This window comes from Gracilinanus agilis, chromosome 3 (genome assembly GCF_016433145.1).
Source record: "Gracilinanus agilis isolate LMUSP501 chromosome 3, AgileGrace, whole genome shotgun sequence".
In the NCBI taxonomy this organism is placed as follows: Eukaryota; Metazoa; Chordata; class Mammalia; order Didelphimorphia; family Didelphidae; genus Gracilinanus; species Gracilinanus agilis.
The window spans coordinates 144,929,344-144,952,159 of NC_058132.1; the positions used below are offsets into that span (position 1 = coordinate 144,929,344).

At 33.8% G+C, this 22,816-nt stretch overlaps 1 protein-coding gene across 1 annotated transcript in view; it reads right to left on the reverse strand.

Annotated features, from left to right (window-relative positions):
- The window catches only part of SGCG (sarcoglycan gamma), a 250,839-nt gene that overhangs the window by 202,259 nt on the left and 25,764 nt on the right, over window positions 1-22,816 (reverse strand). The window contains exon 2 of the mRNA XM_044668296.1: window positions 3,372-3,569. Within this exon, the coding sequence (XP_044524231.1) occupies window positions 3,372-3,566 (195 nt within the window). The 5' untranslated portion in view covers window positions 3,567-3,569. The remainder of the gene's footprint in view (window positions 1-3,371; window positions 3,570-22,816) is intronic.

A 22,816-nucleotide genomic window follows, 5' to 3' on the forward strand; every position in this document is an offset into this window, starting at 1 on the left:
GCATCCCATCTGCAATTGTCTTTAAATAACTATAAGGGAATAAAATGAAGTACCTTACACACGAATGGATAGGGGAAATTCTTGTACAGACAAGGATTTAGTGGCTATTGTAAAAGATAAAGTGAACAATTTTGATTAGGTATAATTAAAGAACTTTTATATGAGTAAAACTAATATATTGAGCATAAAGAGAAAAACTGAGTGGGAAAAATGTTTTCATCAACTCTCTCTGATAGAAGCCTTCAATTAGATTCTATAGAAAGCTGATAATAACTCATAAAACTTATAACCATTTCCTCTTAGATAAGTGACCAAAGAACATCAACAGTTCCCAAAGAAAGAATTGAACACTGACAAAGAACCATGTGAAAGAGTTCCAAGATACAGGAGAAATAAAAATTAAATCAGTTTCACATTATGCCTAATAAATTGTCAATGACCAAAAAAGGAAATAGCTAATTTTGGAGGGCCTACATGAAGATGTGCTCACTAATATATCATTGATAGGACTATGAATTGATCTAAACATTTTGGAATCAGTTTGGTATAAAAAAGTCCACAAATTATTCATATCCTTTGTCCCAGAGATTCTACTATTGCGCACATACATGATATCAGGTCAAAGACAGAGAGGCCCCATATAAACTACAATTTTCCTAGAAACACTATTCATATTAGTAAAAGACTGGAAACAAAGTTGGTGAACCACTTGGGAAATGGCTGAAAAGAATTGTGATAATGAATGTGACCCAGTACTAAGGCGCCATAAAAAATCACAGATAAGGAATTCAGATTAACATGGAAAGAAATATATGAATTGGTATATAGTGGAGTAAGAAGAACCAGGAGAATAGTATACACAATCATTGCAGTAATTAAAGGGTTCTGAACTCTTGATTAATTTTATGACTAATAGTAGTCCCTAAGGAATGAAGATAAAACATACTTCCTCTAGAAAGAGGGACTAAGGGAGTATGGATATTAGGTCAAACATGCCCACTATTTCTGTTGATTTTGCTTTCCTTTTTTATTTGTTATAAGGGAAGTTTCCAAAGGAGAGGACAAAGAATACGGAAGATATCAATAACACTAAAAAGAATTAAGTAAATCAATAAATAAAACATCATCAATAGGCATCAATGGTCAACTGACTTCATAGCTTTGATTTTCATTTATTTTAGAAAGTGAGTGAGTAAAGTCTGTTATAAAACTGAAATCACAATAGAAATGTGATATATAGCAACAGAAATATTGTTTGAAGAATGACTCATATATATCTACATCTGTAGAAAAAACTGATAAACAGAAACAAATAAGACATAGTTTTATATATATATATATACACATATATATATATGTATGTATATATATATGCATGCTAAATGATGCCTTCTCTAATGGGGGAGAGACTGGAGGGAGTTAACTATATATTTTAATGGAACAAAAAATAAATTTAAATAAAAACATAATACAAATGTGATTTATCATGACAGATTATTGAAATTTCCACCAAAAGAGTCCCACATTAATGCCTCATTATGGTATGAAGGTGAAATTGGGTTCTCAAAGGCAATGCCAAAGAGCTTCAAGGTCTGGCATATCTTATTTATGGTAGGAATGGGTTGAGTGTGGAATCAGGGATGGATACCTGTTCCTTGAGGACCATTGTAGGTAAATTAAGAGAAGTTCATCATCTGGATTACCATAGCAACTGAGAAAGAACATCTCATCAATGAATTAACAATTAGAGGAGTAAAGATGTACATTGGTGGAAAGGAATATCCAGTGAAATCAATTATCCTTAAAATGCCCAAGCATAAAATTATTATTAATGATAATGATAATGATACATGGAATAAAACATAGTGTAGAGTCTTAAAATATTTGATGTCTCCAAAAAAAAAAATGAAGCAGTCTGCTTAACTGTTATCTGTAAGGGAGAAACATCAAGTACAATACCTTATTTGGGCAGAAAAAAATAGCAGGTTGCAATATATTATTTAAGACCTTATGGTCTCCATTCTATGGTGCCTTTGCTCTTTTTTCTTCTACTTCTTACCATTAACGAAAGGACAGGAAAAATGAATTAAATGTTTAAGGTTATGAAGTCTTTCTCATATTTGAGATTAACTGTTAAATCAACAATGGAGCCACTCTACTCACGTCCACTGCTTAATGAAAGAAGATAACACCAGACCTCCTTCACCTGACATTTCTTTCTTTTTTTTTTACCCTCTAATACTCTAATAACAACATACCCTGGACTACCCAGGGAAAGAGGAATGAATCCAGCCATTAGCAACTGCTTAGGGCTGAGATAGAGTTATCTCCTCCCACTGGTGCTAGCAACAAATTGGGAAGACAGTAGGAATAGGTTTTGTTTTATTTTCCCCAATTAACTGCTGCCACAATGCTAATCTCAATTTTAGGAAAAGATTTTATAGCACTGAAATTATTTACATACTAACATAGAGAACATATGGCCATATAACATGTACATAGATAATATCTATATTGCCAATACTAAGGAACTGTAGAATGATGAAGATAAGTGGTTAAAACTTGAATGACATTAATGAATGGCAAAAGCAGAGAAAAGGTCTTTGTTTTTCTTATAAAACCCTTTTTCTTGTTATATGTTAGAAAATTATATCTTAAAATAGGAACAAGTGATCTTAACTGTAATATTCTTGAAGGTTTTTCCATTCTCTTATTGAAATTCCTTTTTAGCAATTTTTAAATCTTATATATTTAAGCTATTACTTTATTCAAATATTATAGAAATGTTAAGGTATGCTGTAGTATATTTATTTAGCCTTCTTTGAAGCTAGATAGATATTTAGAAAGTTGCAAGAATTCTCTGGACTTTAGGGATTTCATTAGTTATTTCAGTTTTTAAATCTTGGATTGTAGAAACCCACTGATTAGAAATGGGAATTAAGAAAATGAATGGGTAACAATATCTAAATGGAAATGAGTTCTGAAAAATTAAATGCAATTAAAAACATGTTTTTGAAAAAAACAAAAATATAGTAAAAAGGAGGCAAAGCTAAAATACCCTTGAAAAACAACTATTTCAATCAATTAGAAAGTAAGATTGCCATCAGCACAGAAACAACTACTTTAAAAGATAATGACAAACAGAAGACATACAAAAATCCATAATTCATAGTGAGATAAAAACTGCGAAAGCGAAATGTTATTTGAATAGTCCCAGGGGAACTGGAAAGTACTCCGCGAAGTGGGAAAGAATAAAGCCAGCACATAGACAGACACTAGTATACATACAAACACAGGCAAAGTCGTAGAAGAAGCAAAAAGCGTTTCACAGGGAGTGGAAAAAGAAATGGTAAATTAAGGAAGACACTTACTGGAGAAAACCACATGACTTTAAGAATCCAAATTGTCAGGGCAAAATTCACAACTAGGATGATAAGCAGAAGGAGGACAAACAGGTAGAGGCAGCGCTTCCTCCAGCCATAAATGCCAATTTTGTAGACATACTGGTTCTCTGGCCTCTCTAGGCTTGTGCCTTGTGTTGTTGTAGTATACTGTTCACGTACCATCTGCTACAGAAAAAGAAAAAAAATCTCATTAATTATTAGTATAAAGACAACAAACAGAATGCAAGATAGCTAAAAGAGAAAAGTAAAAAAATCACAATTATATTCAAATTATAGTCAATTGGAGGTCAACCAAATATGATAAGCAGTATCATAGCATATGATTAAGAGATGAAAAATATTTTTACTGTAAATACCCAGATGTTTATATATGTAAGTATAATTTTTGTAAGATAACTTAATTTATCCTAATGTTATTGTATTATCTTAGCATTTACTATAAGTTAATAACAAATACCACAGTTTTAACATATTCCTAAAAACAAAATGATTTTACAAATTACAAATTTTTACACTCTTGCCCAAAGTTACAAAGCAAGTAAGTGATAGAGCCAGGATTTAATTCTACATCCAATTTTTGGTATGTTCTTCTTTTTTCCTCAGAAGAAAATACATTTATTTTTTAATTTCCAATAATTGATTTATATGTATATATGCTTAAAATTTATTTTTCCCAGTTGCATGTAAAACAATTTCAGTTCTGAATTCTCTTCCCCCTTCTTCCCTCTCTCTCCATCCCATCCTTTTCCTCTCCAGGAGATGGCAAGCAGTCTAATATAGATTTCACATGTGTAATCATGTAAAACATTTATCCATATTAGTCATTTTGTTGAAGAGATCACAAATGGAAAAAAAAGAAAAAATAAGAGGAAGAAAAAAAAAGAAATATATGTCTCAGTCTGTATTCAGACACCATCAGTTCTTTCGATAGATGGAATTTTTTCCAATGAGTTTCTGGGATGATTTTTTTAAAACATTTATTAATATTTATTTTTTAGAATAGTTGACATGGTTGCATAATTCATGCACTTACCTTCCCCTTCACCCCCCGAGTTCCCACCTCCAATGGCTGATGTGTATTTCCACTGGTTTTAACATGTGTCATTGATCAAGACCTATTTCCAAATTGTTCATATTTGCATTGGTATGGTAGTTTCCAGTGTACATCCCCAATCATGTCCACATCAACCCATGTGTTCAAGCAATTGTTTTTCTTCTGTTTCCACTCCTATAGTTCTTCCTCTGCATGTGGGTAGCTTTCTTTTCCATAAATCCCTCAGAATTGTCTTGGGTCATTGCATTGCTGGTAGTACAGACATCCATTACATTCTATTTTATCACAGTATATCAGTCTCTGTGTACAATGTTCTTCTGGCTCTGCTCCTTTCGCTCTGCATCAGTTCCTGGAGATCTTTCCAGTTCACATGGAATTCCTCGAGTTTATTATTTCTTAGAGCACAATAGTATTCCATCACCAGCATATACCACAGTTTGTTCAGCCATTCCCCAATTGAAGGACATACCCTCCTTTTCCAGTTCTTTGCCACCACAAAAAGCATGGCTATAAATATTTTCATACAAGTCTGCTCATCTATGATCTCTTTGGGGTAAAAACCAAACAATGGTATGGATGGATCAAAGGGCAGGCATTCTTTTACAGCCCTTTGAGCATAGTTCCAAATTGCCAGCTAGAATGGTTGGATCAGTTCACAGCTCCACCAGAAATGCATTAATGTCCCAATTTTGCCACATCCCCTCCAACATTCATTATTCTTCCCTTCTTTAATTTTAGCCAATCTGCTAGGTATGAGGTGATACCTCAGAGTTGTTTTGATTTGCATTTCTCTAATTATTAGAGATTTAGAACACTTTCTCATGTGCTTATTGATAGTTTTGATTTCTTAATCTGAAAATTGCCTATTCATGTCTCTTGCTTATTTATCAATTGGGCAATGGCTTGATTTTTTATACAATTGTTTTAACTCCTTGTATATTTGAGTAATTAGACCCCGTCAGAGTTTTTTGTCATAAAGATTTTTTCCCAATTTTTTGTTTCCCTTCTGATTTTGGCTACATTGTTTTTGTTTGCACAAAAGCTTTTTAGTTTGACGTGATCAAAATCATTTATTTTACATTTTGTAATTCTCTCTAACACTTGCTTGGTTTAAAAATCTTTCCTTTCCCAGAGATCTGACAAGTAAACTTTTCTATGTTCACTTAACTTAATATTCAAGTCATTCACACATTCTGAATTGATCTTGGTGTAGAGTGTGAGATGTTGATCTAAACCTAATCTCTCCCATATTGTATTCCAAATTTCCCAATAGTTTTTGTCAAATAGTGGATTTTTGTCCCAAAAGTTGGGCTCTTTTGGTTTATCATACACTGTCTTGCTGATGACACTTACCCCAAGTCTATTCCACTGATCCTCCTCTCTATCTCTTAGCCAGTACCATCCCGTTTTGATGGCCGCTGCTTTACAGTACAGTTTAATATCTGGTACTACTAGGCCCCCTTCCTTAACATTTTTTCCATTATTTCCCTTGATATTCTTGATCTTTTGTTATTCCAGATGAACTTTGTTATAGTTTTTCTTAATTCAGTAAAAAAAAAAAGTTTTTTGGTAGTTGGATAGGTATGGCACTAAATAGGTAAATTAATTTGGGTAGAATGGTCATTTTTATTATGTTAGCTCGTCCTACCCATGAGCAATCAATGTTTTTCCAATTGTTTAGATCTAGTTTTAATTGTTTGGAAAGTGTTTTGTAGTTGTTTTCGTATAATCGCTGTTTTTGTTTTGGTAGGTATATTCCTAAGTATTTTATATTGTCTAGGGTGATTTTAAATGGTGTTTCGCTTTCTACCTCTTGCTGCTGTGATGTGTTGGAAATATATAGAAATGCTGATGATTTATGTGCATTTATTTTGTATCCTGCAACTTTGCTAAAGTTGTTGATTATTTCTACTAGCTTTTTAGTTGATTCTCTAGGATTTTTTAAGTATGCCATCATATCATCTGCAAAGAGTGATAGCTTAGTCTCCTCATTGCCTATTTTGATACCTTCAATTTCTTTTTCTTCTCTAATTGCTATTGCTAGTGTTTCTAGTACAATGTTAAATAAAAGAGGTGATAATGGACAACTTAGTTTCACACCAGATCTTATTGGAAAGGCTTCTAATTTTTCCCCATTGCATATGATGCTTGTTGATGGTTTTAGGTAAATACTATTTATTATTTTTAGGAAAGGTTCTTCTATTCCTATACTTTCCAGGGTTTTCAATAGGAATGGGTGCTGTATTTTGTCAAAGGCTTTTTCAGCATCTATTGAGATAATCATGTGATTTTTGTTTGTTAGATTGTTGATATGGCCAATTATGTGAATGGTTTTCCTAATGTTGAAGCATCCTTGCATTCCTGGTATAAATCCCACCTGATCATGGTGGATAATCCTCTTGAACACTTGCTGAAGTCTCTTTGCTAATATTCTATTTAAAATTTTTGCATCTATGTTCATTAGGGAGATTGGTCTGTAGTTTTCTTTCTCTGTTTTTGATCGACCTGGCTTTGGAATCATTACCATATTTGTGTCATAAAAGGAATTTGGTAGGACTCCTTCTTTGCTTATTATATCAAATAATTTGTGTAGTATTGGGATTAGTTGCTCTTTGAATGTCTGATAGAATTCACTTGTGAATCCACCAGGCCCTGGTCATTTTTTCTTAGGGAGTTCTTTGATGGCTTGTTCACCTCACCTCTAATGAAGGGGAAATTAAGGCAATCATTAAAAACTATTTTGCCCAATTATATAGCAATAAATATAGCAATCTAGGAGATATGGATGAATATTTACAAAAATACAAATTGCCTAGATTAACAGCAGAAGAAATAGAATGCCTAAACAATCTCATATCAGAAAAAGAAATTGAACAAGCATTCTGGGATGATTTTTGATTACTGCATTTCTGAGAAAAATCAGTCATTCACATAGTTGATCAAAAATATTGCTGTCACTGTGTACAATGTTCTGGATCTGTTCATCTCACTTTGCATCAGTTCACGTAAGTTCAGGTTTTTCTGAAATTATCATGCTCATCCTTTCTTATAACAAATAGTATTCCATCATAAAGCCATACCACAACTTGATCAGTCATTTCCCAATTTCTGGATAATATCTCATTTGAATTCTTTGTTACCACAAAAAGAGCTGCAATAAGTTTTTGTACACTAAGTTCCTTTTTCACTTTTTAAAATCTCTTTAGGATACAAACTTAGTGGTGGTATGCATCAAAGACTAAGCACACTTTTAGAGTCTTTCAGACACAGTTCCAAATTGCTATCCAGAATGGCTGGTATAGATCACAACTCCACTAATAGTACATTAGTATCCTGATGTTCCCATATCCCCTCCAACATTAATCATTTTCTTTTTCTGTCTTATTGACCAATTGAATACAGATGAGGTGGCAATTCTTGGTATTTTCTTGCTATGACATCAAACAATACCCTTTACCAGAGGGGTTACTAAAATGGTAAACCTAATACTGGCCTAAAAATACTTATTCTACAAAAATTTTTTCCCCTCCCAAATGCAAGAGGAGTAAACAATGAGCTGATGACTTAAAGCAAATATGCAGTTAATTGGCCTTTTAATTTTAAACCTGCCTATGTAATATGAAGTCTCAGCTCTAAAAAATACATTTATATCTTAAAAATAGTTTCTTCCTGGAACAATCAAATGGATCTGAGATCTCACTGGTGTCTACATTCCTTCCAACAAAGGAGAACTCACCACCCCATCCATGTCTTTCCATTTTGAGAGTCTTTCTTTTTTTTAACCTTTACCTCATGTCTTAGAATCATTACTAAATATTTGTTCCAAGGCAGAAGAATAATAAGCAGTTGGGGTTAAGTGACTTGTCCAGGGTCACACAACTAGGAATATCTGAGGCCAGATTTGAAACAGGATCTTCCATCTCTAGGCCTGGTTCTTGATCCAATGAAGCACTTATGTGGCCTGACCTTGAGGGACTCTTTTTTTATATCTTCCCAAAATTTCAACAAAGAAGTTCCATACAATATGCTGGAAAGATTGATACCTTCTACATAAAACCTATCTTGAGTTGTTAATATTCTCTCTCCTCAAAAAATTACCTTATATTTATTTTATATCTATTTTATGTCCTTATTTATATGTATGTTGTTTACCTAGGGATGACCTAAATTTCTTGAGAACAGAAATTATTTCTGATTTGTCTTTGTTCTTCTAGTACCTCAGGCAAGGGTTCTTCACTTGGTGTCCATGAACTTACTTTAAAAATATTTTTCTATTTCAATACAATAAATTTTCTTATAAGGGCATGAACTTTAGGTTATGCAGTTACAAATATTGTTCTGAGAAGGAGGTTCATGGGTTTAACCAAACTGCCAAAGGAGTTCAAGACTTAAAACACATCCCTGGCTTACATGTTGGTTTATTTTTTTAATTATTATTTTTTAAACCCTTACCTTCTGTCTTGGAGCTAATACAGAGTATTAGCTCCAAGGCAGAAGAGTGGTAAGGGTAGGCAATGGGGGTTAAGTGACTGGCCCAGGGTCACACAGCTGGGAAGTGTCTGAGGCCAGATTTGAACCTAGGACCTCCCATCTCTAGGCCTGGCTCTCAATCCACTGAGCTACCCAGCTGTCCCCTAGATGTTGGTTTATTGTCAGGAATACCACAAGATGAGATGATTGATTGTCCCAGGAAATGATGTTTCCTCTTGCTTGGGGATGCAAACAAAATCAACTGATCAATAAGTTCATTTATTTGCCTCTCTAAAGAGAATATATGAGACATCCTACTACAACTTCTTCTTTTATTTAGGTTTCATATATAACACAATTCAATTTCTTCAAATAGACTGTCCACTCACCTAGTTACTTGACAAGGCAACATTATGGTGTCAACAGCTAAGTCAAAGTATATTGACATTATTAAAAATCTAGTGGTTTTAGAAAAAAACACACAACATCGCCTTCACACTGTGAGGAGTCCAGAAAAAAAAACTTTATGGAGAATTGTCCAGAGTAAAGTCAGTTAAAATATCAAATCTGCCCTTCTTCCTTCCATTTCTGAGAGAGCAACCTAAACTGGTCACTAAAGATTAAATTAATTCTGTATAAGAACAACTTAAGATGCTTGACAAAAACAACAGTTGGCAACATCTGTTTCAGCTCCACTAATGCAAAGAAATAAAATGCACTGAACAAATGTTTGGAAATAATCCACATGCTATTTATTAGCTAGGTAATTCCATTCCAGAAACGGAATGAATTGGAAATGACATAAGATCCACTTTCCTTCAATTTAATATCCACAATTAAGACTTCCTTAAGACAAACTTAATTGAATACAATTCAATTCACAAAGAATTCACAGAGATTTTGATTTTACTCCTGGGAATAAGATCAATGTGCCCAGCACATTCAATTTTATAAACCACAATTAAATTATATCATTGCTGAACTGTTGAATTTACTCAAACCCATTAAAAATATCTTTGTAAGATTCCTGCAATTATGCTCTATTTACAATAAGCAGTTAGGAATCCTGAAGGATTAGAAAAAATACACTCGAATGTACATCCTGAATATATATATATATATGTATATGTGTATATATATTTATATATAATTTTCTCCCACATTGATGTATATAGAAATAAGCAAAATTTGAATTACTTACCAGATTTTATATCTTTTCCTAACAATTACTGCTGCCTGTGCACAGATGAATACATGAAAAGAAAGGATTTCAGGAATACACTTCAATGAGTCAGAATAAGTGGCTTAACAATGTCAATCAGATGAAGAGATACTGTATAGGTGTCAATAACCATTTTCCTTTTCCTCAAAGAATCACTGAAAATAGACCTAAACCACAACAGGGACAATGTGATTCAACATTGGTACTATCTGATTATAAAGGCAGTGAATCATTAACAAGGCAGAGTGTGAAATATGCTTCTCTGAAGACAGTCACAGAAAGGATATATAATTATATTTTAGGATCGGTTTAAAAGAAGTCCTGCTTAAATAGAGGGCAATGATCTGGGACTTTGTGAAGTTTCTGTACAGTTCAATATGTCACCCACATTATTTTCTGAAACTGTACTTTAAAAATACTGTTCTTTCTGAATTCAAGAGTTGGAAGAGGGATTGAAACCATCTCATCCAAACTATGCTTGACCAAATATCTTACTTAAATAATCTTCTTGAGGAGCCTCCAGTGAGGGGGAATGTACCATTTCTTAGTCTAGCCTACATTAAAAATATCATGATTGTTAGGAAGATTTTTTTAATTACATAAAATCTAGACCTATCCTTTTCCAACTTTCATTCATTGTTTCTCTTTCTACACCGTGGGATAATGAGTCTAATTATCGTCTTTGATGTGACAGACTTTCAAATACTTAAATACAGCTACCATACCCCCCACTATACCACTCCACACCATCAGTTTCTATCTTTTCCAGCCTAATATTCCATTTTTCCCAAACAATATTTATATTAGATGAACTCATTGCCTTTTGCTGTCTTGGGCATATTCCTCTAAAAACTCTGCAGCTTCTCAGTGTTCCATGCTCTGACCAGGGTAAAGTACAACAAGGAAAAAGGTACCTTTGGACCGAATACTGGGCTTCTCTGGATGAAACTTATGATTATGTTATCATTTTTTGGTTAGTATAGTTCATTATTTGTTTGACTCATTGAATTTTAGGCCAATAAAACTTCAGGATTTTTGAACAAACTTCTATTTATCTATGCTTCTCCCATCGTATATTTGACTTTATGAACAAAACTACAGGACTTTATACTTATGCCTATGAAATTCCAATATGACTCCATGTCCTAACATGTCAAGATTTTTTGGAATCCTTATTCTCCTGTGCCTTCCCAGCACCTCCACATTTGCTAAGCACATTCTACATCTTTATCCAAATCATGTATAAAAGTATTAACACATGATCAAACAGATGAGTGAGGCGCTCTCCCGAGAGGTCTTTCGAAATGGCACTGAATCACCAATGACAACCCTTTGAGTATTTTCATTCAGCCAGCATTTGGGTGTTATGCTATATTAAACACATTTTGCTTCAGATTTTTCTTGGACTCTGATGCTAAAACTTGAAACTGATGTTTATGTTGTAAAAACCTATCTTTCTTCTCTGAATCAATGCTGAATCTTATTAATTTTCCTGATGTTGACTGCTTTGCTACCAATAATCCCCAGCTTCTTGCCAACTCTTGATCCAATGTCAATCTGTTGGTCCCAGGATACTGAAGCCTAAAAGACCACAAAATAAAGACTCAAATCCTGTTCATGTGGAGGACTGGGGTCCTAACCCCAGGCAGGGACATGTTGAACAGAACATGGTATAACCATATCTATGAAAAATCTAATCTAAACCTGATCTGATCTAATCTAAGAAAATTCTAGGTGCAGCTAGATTGCTCAGTGGTTTGAAAGCCAGGTCCAGATATGGGAGGTCCTGGGTCAAATCTGGCCTCAGATTCCTTGTAGCTATGTGTCCCTGGGCAAGTCACTTAACCCCAACTGCCTAGTTCTTCCTACTCTTCTGCCCTGGAGCCAATACCTAGTATTCATTCTAAAACATGGAAAGTAATGGTTTAAAAAATTCTAGTCTGAAAATTCCCATGAATTCAATCTACAGAGAAATCATCTAAGTCGAGAGATCAGAGAAGTACATGAACAAAGATAAATTTCTTAAATGGCTCTTGCTTGTAAAGAATTACCCACCATAATTTTAGATACCTGCATAATAATCAATTCTTTCTTTTTATGAGTTAGTATTAGCACACAGAGTCAACAAGATTCAGCTTATTGAGGAACCAAGAAAAAAAGATAAAGCTCATTGTAGGCATAGGGGTAGAAGTAAGGAATATGTATTAGAAAGAAGGGAGAGAAACCTTATGGATTAAAATTAGAGAAGTAAGGAGATTAGGAAAGGGGCTTCTTGAACAGGACTGCTTAATTCCTAATCTTCTACAAGATTAACAGGGTAAAGTGAGAATATGAATTTATTATGTATCACAACTGAATAGGAAATTATTTCCTAGTATGTTCAGCTTTTTTGTTTATTAGAAAAGATTATAACTAGCTTCCAGTGGACATACAAGGGATCCGATTTCTTCCAGAAAAAAAGAAAATGATGAAAATTTTGCCAGCCCAGTGGCACCATCTTTGAAGGAAAAATTTTACCTTTCCTTAATACTCTCTGGAGTTGGGGATGGGGTTGGGAGTAGAGGGTTAGGGTTAAAATCCCTTATTGAATCCTTGTGAGAAAAGCTTTCAGGGAATTTTTATCACAACAGAACTGTTCCACTTGAGTAGATATTAATTCATTCTATTTAGTTCATCTAAGGATAAAATCTCCTCTATAATACTTTTATCTAGGATTGGTTTGATTCAATGTATGTCACTCATGATTTAAGTTGATCCTTAAATATTCAATTTAATGTGTCTTCATTCTATGAAAATTATTTGGATATTTTACAACTTGAATGTATATTTTTCACATCTGAAACACATGAATGTTTAATTTTTATGAAGAATCCACTTTAAATTTTACAGCAAAAAATATGTTGGTATTTTTAAAGATTGATATGCCAGATTTGTTAATGAACCAGAGTCATTGACTATAAAGGTAATCTTTATTTTACAGATAGTGAATTAAAGTTGGTTTTTTAATAATCATGCATTTATTTACTAAAACAAAATCGATGTAATCATTCATTTAATTTTTTAAAGACTTCACTCCTACAACTGAATATTTTAATTGTGGATTAGGACGTGCTTTTGCTCTGCTATAATAGCAGGATATTACCATTCCTAAAGCAGGCTACAGAAGTCCTTCTTTTAAATTTGAAGTAACATCAAGTGAATATTTTTCTTTTATGAAAAAGTACATGAAATTATTTGAAGAATTAGATTCTTTAGTTTCCAATTAGTTTTTAATTTGCCTCTCCATGAACTCTTATTAATCATGATTTTCATCACATTGTGATCTGAAAAAGTTGAATTTATTATTTCTGCTTTTCCACATTTGTTTGCAACGTTTTTAATTCCTTGGTACCATGTTGGCGAAGGTGTGGTATGGGTGCTGGGGCGGCATGAAGGGGCTGCTCTGTTCCCCATGTCTACAGTACCCAAGAACATCTTTTGCATGCCCCACCCCTCTGTCCAGCTGCCCAGTACAAGCACTTCTTCCCTCTGATGTCTGGGGTAACATGAGGAGTTCATAGGCAGCTTGAAGTTGCAGTTTGGGCATGTGATATCAAAAACATTCACCAATGCTGCTCTAGTGCATAGTCAATCTTTATGTATATAATATATGCTGTTGAAAAGAAGGTATAATCTTTTTTATCCCTATTCAATTTTCTCCAGATATCTATTAACTCTATTTTTTTCTAACATTGCATTTACTTCCCTACTTTTTCTTATTTATTTTTTGGTTCAATTTATCTAGTTTTGATAAGGGAAGGTTGAGGTCCCCCACTAGTAGAGTTTTACTGTCTATTTCCTCCCTAAGCTCCTCTAGTTTCTCCACATGAAATTATTTGAAGATACATATATCTATTTTATAAAATACATTTAGGCATACTAATTCAATCAACTTTAGGAACTTAAAATATTGAGCTCTAAACATATATCTATTTTATAACCTCTTCTCTCATTTTTTTAAATCTCCAAAGAAAGATATAGTGTCTTGATTTTTCAATTTATATAGTTTTGATTTTGAATGTGTTAGAGGAAAGAAAACACTGTTCAGACACTTGTAGATCCTACCACTATTAAAATATATGTGTTAGGTTTCTATCAAACAACAAATAGGTTTTATAGGGGAAGAAACCTGAATCTTTGGGGTTCATTTTGAGTCAAGACTCAATTTATTTGATTTCAATAAAACCTTCTCTAGATAAAATGTATCTTTTGTAGGTATTGAGAGTAATATCTTACATTTATATAGCACTTGGTTATAAATTGTTTAAAACATATGATCTTATTTGATCTCAACATCCTTGTGAAGCAGGTAAAATAGATATCATTATTCTTATTCTTCTAATGAGGAGACGTCAAGATGTTAAGAATTTGTCCAGAGTGACCAGTGGCAACTCTCAGTTCTTCTTTTTTTGAATTTTATACCAGTGAGTTCCTTTATTGGCAAAATTAAATTTTTAAAAGGTTCATATGTAGTAATGAAATGTATCATAATTTGTTTCATAGAATTCAGGACCATAAATTTTGAGCTGGAAGAGATCTTAGAAGTGATTGAGTTTGCCTTCTCATTTTACAAATGAGGGGAAATGGGGTACAGGCAAGTTAAAGTGACTTGTCTAGCAAAATATAATTAATAAACAACTCAAGGAAGACTTAAACTTTAGGTCTTCCCAGAACTGAGCACAGGTCTCTAGTTCTCTTTTAAAGGCCTGTTCTGATTTTTCTTCCTATATTGGGGGTGGAAATGAATTCTGGACTCTCAAAGGCCAAGTCATTTAAATTCTGACTGATTCTACAAGATGGAATTGTAGGTCTTAACAAAAGACTATATGCCTGTTATCTGTACGCTTGCCTAGATACTCAGAAAGGCTCACCAGATTGACTCTAGAGGATGATTTTTTTTGCCACCATACAACATGTGGCAAAGATCATTTACCAAATCATGGAAGGGTTGAAACCTATGTCAGTGGAAGGACTACCCTTTCTTGATTTCTAGATGCTACCAGTTCCTTTTCTTTAGAGATTAGTCTCTGATCCAGAATCAATTATCCTTAATGCTAGCAAGATAATTGTGTGGGAGTATTACCTGTTACACTATAATCTATAGTACTTTTCTATGAGGGTAGCATCAATATAAATACCATAGTAATCCAAAATTATTAGGTTAGGGTAATATTTATTTGATTTATTTGCAACAGATTCATAGTTTCATAGGCATTAGGAGCTTATAGTGAGGAATTTCTTCTGTGTAAAAGCTGGGCACTTGTTCTGTATTAGGGAGCGGACTTTCAAGTATCTTTACTGACTACATCCTGAAAATTTTCCTGAAACTTACCTGAAAACTTTCCTGAAAATTCAAAGTATCTAAAAGCAGAATGATGAGTTGGTCAGGAAGGAGATGGTACCTTCTCTGTGGACATTTTCTTCTTCTCTTTTAGTTTAATCTGCCTTATTAATATTTCCTCCATTACTTTCTTAAGTCTAAAGAATCAACAGAACAATAAATCAAACCCAGATTTGTAGTGTTTGCAGATTTCTGAGGCTTGAATGCTTATACTGAAAATTTAAGGCTTTCTCAATTGAGTCGGTTCTTCTCTGATGCCCATTGCTGTGCAAAACTGAAGGAACACTTTTAGAATCATCTGCTATTCTTGGACTCCTGTGTAGCCTCTTATTCTATAGGTGGCCTCAATGTTGTGCCATTCTTAAATTGAGGGACAGGACAATTCAATAGACAACACTTACTTTCACCCTTGATTCATGGGCTTGGCATGAAGTTTTTGAAACTCCCTTTTTCACTAGTGTAGTTTGTAATCAGCAATATTTTATTTTTGCCTAAATTGTCCACTTATAAAAACTTGCTCTTCTTGTGAAACATGACAAAATTAAACTTTTTAAGTAGTTTTTACCTCCAGAGGAGACCTTCTGAGAATTTGATTTATCATTTTTCTTTTATTTTTCTCAATAACAACCAGAAATAATTTTTTTACAAATGTTTTCTGACATTTTGTGATTCAGATTCTCTTCCTTTCTCTGTCCCCATTTCCCTGAGGTGGTAAATGGTCTGTTATAAGTTATAGCAGTGCTTTCATGCAATAAAAACTCCCATATTCCCCATGCCATATCCACTTAGAGGCACTAAAATGAACTTGAGTGTCAGTACCCTTTGAAAGTAGGCAGGATGAAAATTCTGTTAAGTAAATAAAATACAAATTGTATAGATATTTTAAAAGGTATGGTAAGATGTATATAGGCTAATAGATCTAAAGATGTTAGGGAACTAAAATGGTTATCTAGTCCAAACACATCAATTTACAGATGAGGCAACTGAGGTCCAGGAAGATTGATTTGCCTGAAGTCACAGGGCAAGTTCTCAAGGCAATCCTTTTGTTTCAAATCAAATGCTCAATCTATGTTGTTGCTGTTTAGTCATTTTTTTCCATCTTGTCTGACTCTTTTGTGACTCTATTTTGGAGTTTTTTGGGCAAATATAGTAGAATAATTTGCCATTTCCTTCTCCAGGTGAGGAAATGGAGACAAACTGAGTAAAGGAATTTGCCCAGGGTCACACAGTAAGAGTCTGAGGTCAGATTTGAACTCAGGAAAATGAATCTTCTTAATGCCACCTACCTGCCCAAACATGCTGCCTCCCAATATTATAAGAACTCTGGTGCCTCCCATATGATAGGGAAGTTTTAATGAAACAGAACCTCAGATATATGTGTACTATAATATTAGTTATGCTATGACAAAGTTATTAATGTATATTTGACATGAGAATTGGTATAGCATGCAAAACTTCAGGAACTACTGTAGAATAGCCATTTTGTCTTTTTTATAGCATTTTTCAGCTGTCTGCTTTGTCAAATGGCAATTTACTTTTATGGAAATTTACTTATACCAGTCGATGTCTTCGAAATGTTTCTATATTAAGAAATATCAGTTGTAACAGTTGATTTTTTAGCAAACTTTATCATAAACTGTAAAAACGATTTGATTCTTGAGTCAAGAAAAGATCAATCTTACTCCAAAGAAATCTTTAGTTTGAAGGTATAAAAAATTCTCAAAAATATGATTCAAAATTTGCCACAATAATGGTCAATCAATCCCTCCAAGATTATTATTAGTGCATGAAGAGTAACAACCAAATTATAATGCAAGGTTCCAGTTCTAGCCACCTCAGTCTAGAATATTGATCAAACTATCATTGGTGTGAATATGTACTCAGGATTTGCTTATGAAGAGAAACTAGAACTTTCTGTCTGGTCCATAGTGAAAGTTGTAATTTGTGCTGAAAAGGGGAGATATTCTAATAAAAAGCAGATAAAGTCAGAACTTAACAGTTATTCTGTGAACTAACCAGAATAAATCTTTTTTAGAGTTTCATCTATTACTTCTGATATACATAGACATATGTATATCTATGACAATGCATTCCATATAGTTGGAACTAAATATTAAATCTATAAAAACAAAATCAATTGACGTGCCAATTCTAGGACCCTCAGGAAGCAAAACCAGCATTGATTGCCTGTGGAGTCAGAGAACTTGGGTTTAGATCCTAACCTCTCATATGTAATACCTATGTGACCTTGGGAAAATCACTTCAACTTTCTAGGTCTTAGTTTCTTCATCTGTAAAGTAAGGGGGCTGGACATAGACAGTTCCCGAGATCCCTTCTAATTCTAAATGGATGATCCTATGAAAGACATCAAAGGCAGTAGAAGGTGAACGGGTGGGTAGTCAATTAGTTAAGATCCACAATGGACTGAATTAGAATTTCTAACATCTCAGACATTATCTTCCCTATATTTGGATAGGTGAAAAGTCAGATTAGGTGAATGACTATGTCATTCACCATAACCATGGGAGGGGGGAGAAAGAAAATTTAATAACTAGACTACTTCCTTTCATTTCTATAGTACAAAATTTTCATTATATCTTTGAAGAAACTAAAGGTCAGAGAATTTAAATGATGTGAAAGTTCACAGGGGTAAGTGTCAGAGGTAGAATTTGAAGCCTGGTCCTCTAGCTTCAAATTGAGTGCTATTTTCACAATTATAGAATGTTAAAAATTAAAAGAGATCTATAGGGTCATCTGGTTCAATTCTGTTATTTACAAAAGAGCATAACCAGTTACCAAAGATAACATTACTAGTTGCAAACTATTGCCACAGAGTGTTATTTTTAGATTAAAAAAAAACTTTCATTTGGAAAAAAGTAATTTAGTTTCATTTCTTTTTAGCCCAGAATAACTTCATAGAAAAAATAGTAAAGGAGAGTCTCTCTATAATGAAATTAGATACAGCATTACATACAGCATCTGACTTCAACTTCAGAAGAATGGAGGTTATTTACTCAAAGGATTTTGTTATCATTATCTTTTAAAATAATTAACATGAATACAAATAATCACAATAATGCTTCAAATACCTGTGACTTCACTAGTGTGTTCCTTCTATTGACCCAGACCACAATTCCTTTAAAACTTAACAGATGGTCTCCGAGAATTGCTATGTCTGAAAAATTCATCACCCAGCCAACCTGTTTATAAGCCTGCTCAAACTTAGCTAGGGGGAGTCTATGGAAAATAGGAATCATATGCTCTTTTTTAGTTTAGGTTCACTGCACTGGCACAGCCTTAAGTACCCAGGCTACCTATAAACCATGAGGAGATGTCATAGTAAGATATTAGTGGAGAATAAAAGTAACTCAAATTTATGTAGGGCTTTAAAGTTACTCTCTATCCCAGTTTTCTGATGATTAAACAAAAGCTCAGGGATCTTAAGTGGGAGACATGGTAGTATAGCAGAAAAATCTTTGTACCTTGGTTATAAGATACAGATATTCTTTCCCTTTCCAGACATCCCTACCCATTTGCTAGTTTTTGATCAATTTAGGCAAATTACTTAAATCTCTCTGGGTGTTGGCACATTTGTGAAATGAGAGGGTTGGATAATGTACTCCCTAAAGACCCTTCTAGATAAAAAGGTACACATTTCTGTCACTGCACAAGTTTACAAAAGCAATTATTTGACCTGGAATTATAGTCTAATTTCTTGATTCTAAGATCAGTACTTCCTCCGCTTTGCCATATTACTGCTATTAGGCTAAGAATATTAGAGCCAGAAAGGACCCTTACTCTACTGTCCCACCTATAATTCCATGTGTAGTATAACTGGGCAGCTACAATGGAAAGATGTCAAGATTACGACATAGGTATAACCAATGAAATTTATTTATACCATCTTCATCTTTCTTATTCCTAGCAATTAGTTTAAATCTAGGAATTGAGAGATGGTGGTAATGGATTTAAAGTTAATCAGTATGGCATAAACATGGTATAAAATCCCAAAGACATTATTATTCTGAAGAACCATCTTACTTTTCTCTATGTGAAATGTTTTCAGGGTCTAAAATATATCATATTTTTGTTGGAGTCATATTTCATATCCCTCAGAAAATTTATAGTCATTCTATATGTGCAGATTCTATTGACTTCAATGAGAACTCCATGAACAGATGGAGGAAAGAGTTGGGCCCTTTACTTTTAAATGATGCAAAGAGAACAAATAGTAGAGAAAGTGATAGATTTATACATTATTTTCTATACCCTTTTATTGCTGTAATAATATGATTGATGAATATGCCATAATTCATTGGTTGAAACTTCTTTCATTTCACATCTCATCAACCAAGCATGCTACTCCATTTTCTAGCATGATTGTTAATTCATAAATGCTTCGTGTTTGAACAGTTCATTTTATGGCTCAAGATCATATAATGTTCCACATCCAAAAAAAAGAACTGATTTGGATTTGGGGAGAGAGATTAATAGCCAGTGAAGCACAGTTCCATACTTTTGCTTTTCTCCTCAAATATTCCAGGCAACTGATTTTTTTTTTTGGTTAATGCACGTTTATGGCTAAAAAGAGGGTGGGGGAGAGACTTCTGTGGCTGGGACAAAAAAACCTATTCATCATTTCATCCCCAGACAATTGTTATTATAACAATTACAACTTATAATTATAGAACATTTTAAGATTTTATAATCCTTGAGAGCTAGGCAGCACAAATATTATTATCTACAATGTAAAATGGGGAAAACAGGTACAGAGGAGTTAAATGACTTACTTATGGACACAAAGTTGGTGAGTTTTGAAGCCAGAATTCCAAGGCAGGTTTCCTAATGACAAGTAGGCTCTCTTTCCAATATACCACCCTCCCTTGCTCTCAAGTCTTTTTGCAGTGGTACAAAGCTCACATATATACTTAATGATTCTTATTCTTTTTTATTGTACAAGGAATGATAGTAATGTAGGTGAAATCGGCTGTGATTCAACCAGTTTAAATACTGTACAATTTGTTTGTCTACTATTTAGGGGTGCTGTACTTGACAGCTTGTGGGCAAATCAATTTTAAAAAGAAGCTTTTTGATAGAGGTCACTAGGGACATTGCTGCATCACATCTTGGTGAAGAAAGAGGAGAGTAGATGGGAGGATTTCCAGTCTACATAATCATTTGCTAAATCTACCTCCATAATAGCTCTTTTATCCTAGGTGCCAAAGTGTGATAGTGCATTAGGTCTGTATTCCAGAAGCACTGAATTCAAACCCAGGCTTAATTATCATGAGATCCTGGGCAAGACTTATCCTCTGTCTACCTCAGTTTTTTCATTTCTATAATGTGAATAATAGTGCTATACTTATTAAATAGAGGGGCCAGGCAACTTTGGTTAGGAGAAGAAAGGCCATAGTGATGGAGGATGCATAGAGATATAGTAGTTCTTTGAAATGACCTTTGAGCAAAATATGTCTGAACAAGTAAAGCTAATTTGAATATGCCAGATGTAATCCAATAGGAGTGCCCATATAAAGTAATTCAATTAATGGGTCATTAAGTGAGGAAAAGGTTGGTTTTTTTTTTTTAGTATTAGTGACTAGTGTTGGAATTTAAGAGGCATTCTGGCTGAGACTATTGAAACAACAATCTAAAATTGTTCTGGGAAGAAATTCAATTAAATTTAAACCACCCAAAATGTATAAAGAACTTTCTTCCTCCCTTCTCTTCCCCTTCCTTCCAAACACCCTTCCACACTCTTTAAAGTTGTTGAGGGAATATATAAAAAAGAAGAAAGTATGGCAGTTTTATATAGTGAAGACAAATTGGAATGAGGGATTATTTTCAAAGAAGAAAAAATATCTATGACTTAGTCATGCTCATGAAAGTTTGATTAGATTGAAAAAAGTCATATTGTTAGAAGGCATATCTCAGTTGAGGCTATTAATGATGATAGCAGTCTGAAAATGGACATAAGGAAAATTATAGCAATATGGTAGCCAAAGAACAGGAAAGGAATCAGGTACCTTTGGCATACTGTGGGGAACTGCTCTACAGACAGACTGAGGACTTACAGAAAGTGTCGGATATACATTCCAAGTGTGACAGGGTCTGGATGCTTGTGGTCCCACAGTGAGATAATTTACCTACTGAAGTCCTGAAATTATTTATCAGTAAAACATAAATAACCTGGGTTTGGAGCACATTTCAAATAAATAAATATCATTAGCTTAGCAAAAGCTGAGCAGAGAGGTGTGATGGTGAACATAACCAGCTCTTATGGATACTGTCATAATCTTGTCAACATAGTGACAGGAAGTTAGTGACTGAATCTAAATAACACTGCCTGAGAGGGCTATGATTTTAAAAGAAATGTATTTTTAAGAAATTGGTTTAAGGTAGTTGTGAAGAGTTATCAAAGAATTATTTTAGTGTTCTTTCTGGATTTGTTACATTATTTCATCCTCATTTCACTTCTTTACCAGTTAGTATTATTGACTGACAAATAGTTTTTCTTCTTTTTAAATATACTTTTTCTAATTTATATTATTTTAAAAATATTTCTTAATATAACACTGAACTCCTTCTAGGGCTTGGTGGCAGACCAAGGATGAAGGTTCTGTGATAGTTCTTTGGAATGAAGAGGTCTCTCCTGTGGCATTCCCTTGTTGATCCTTAGTTTTTACAACTTGAAATATTTATTGTAATGGTGGAAATTCTCTATATTTCTTAATTTTAAAATTAATTTATTGATAAATTGCTCAAGACAAACTAAACTATAAATAATGGAAACCCTCCAAAGTCTGAAATGATACCAAAGAACATGCAGCTGGGCAATAACCTAGGCAGCCAACAGAGAGGTCAAATGAGAGCAGCTGGGTGAGAGAGAGGGAGGGACAGAGAGAGAGTCAAAAGAGTGAGCACACAAGAGTATGCAGACCAATATATGCCCCTTGTGAAGTCATAACTCAGTCCCTCCCCTAGAGATCTCTGATTTGGAGGTCGAATCCTCCCTCATTACTTCATGACAGGAAGAGATTGGTCTTAAGGATTCCAAGAAGCTAGACACATGGCTGGGTCACTGCAATCCAACATGGTAGATAGGGCTTGCTGATTTCATTATCCAGTCTTTCAAATGGACCAAGTGGATGCTCAGCTCTGCTATAAATCTTGTTATTTTTTACTGAGATCTTAACAAAAGAAGGGGAATCCAACCTACTTTCATAGCTGTGGAGGTGAAACTGTTTTAGTCTTAAAATCAAATTGTTTTTCAAGGGGGTGGGGTAAAG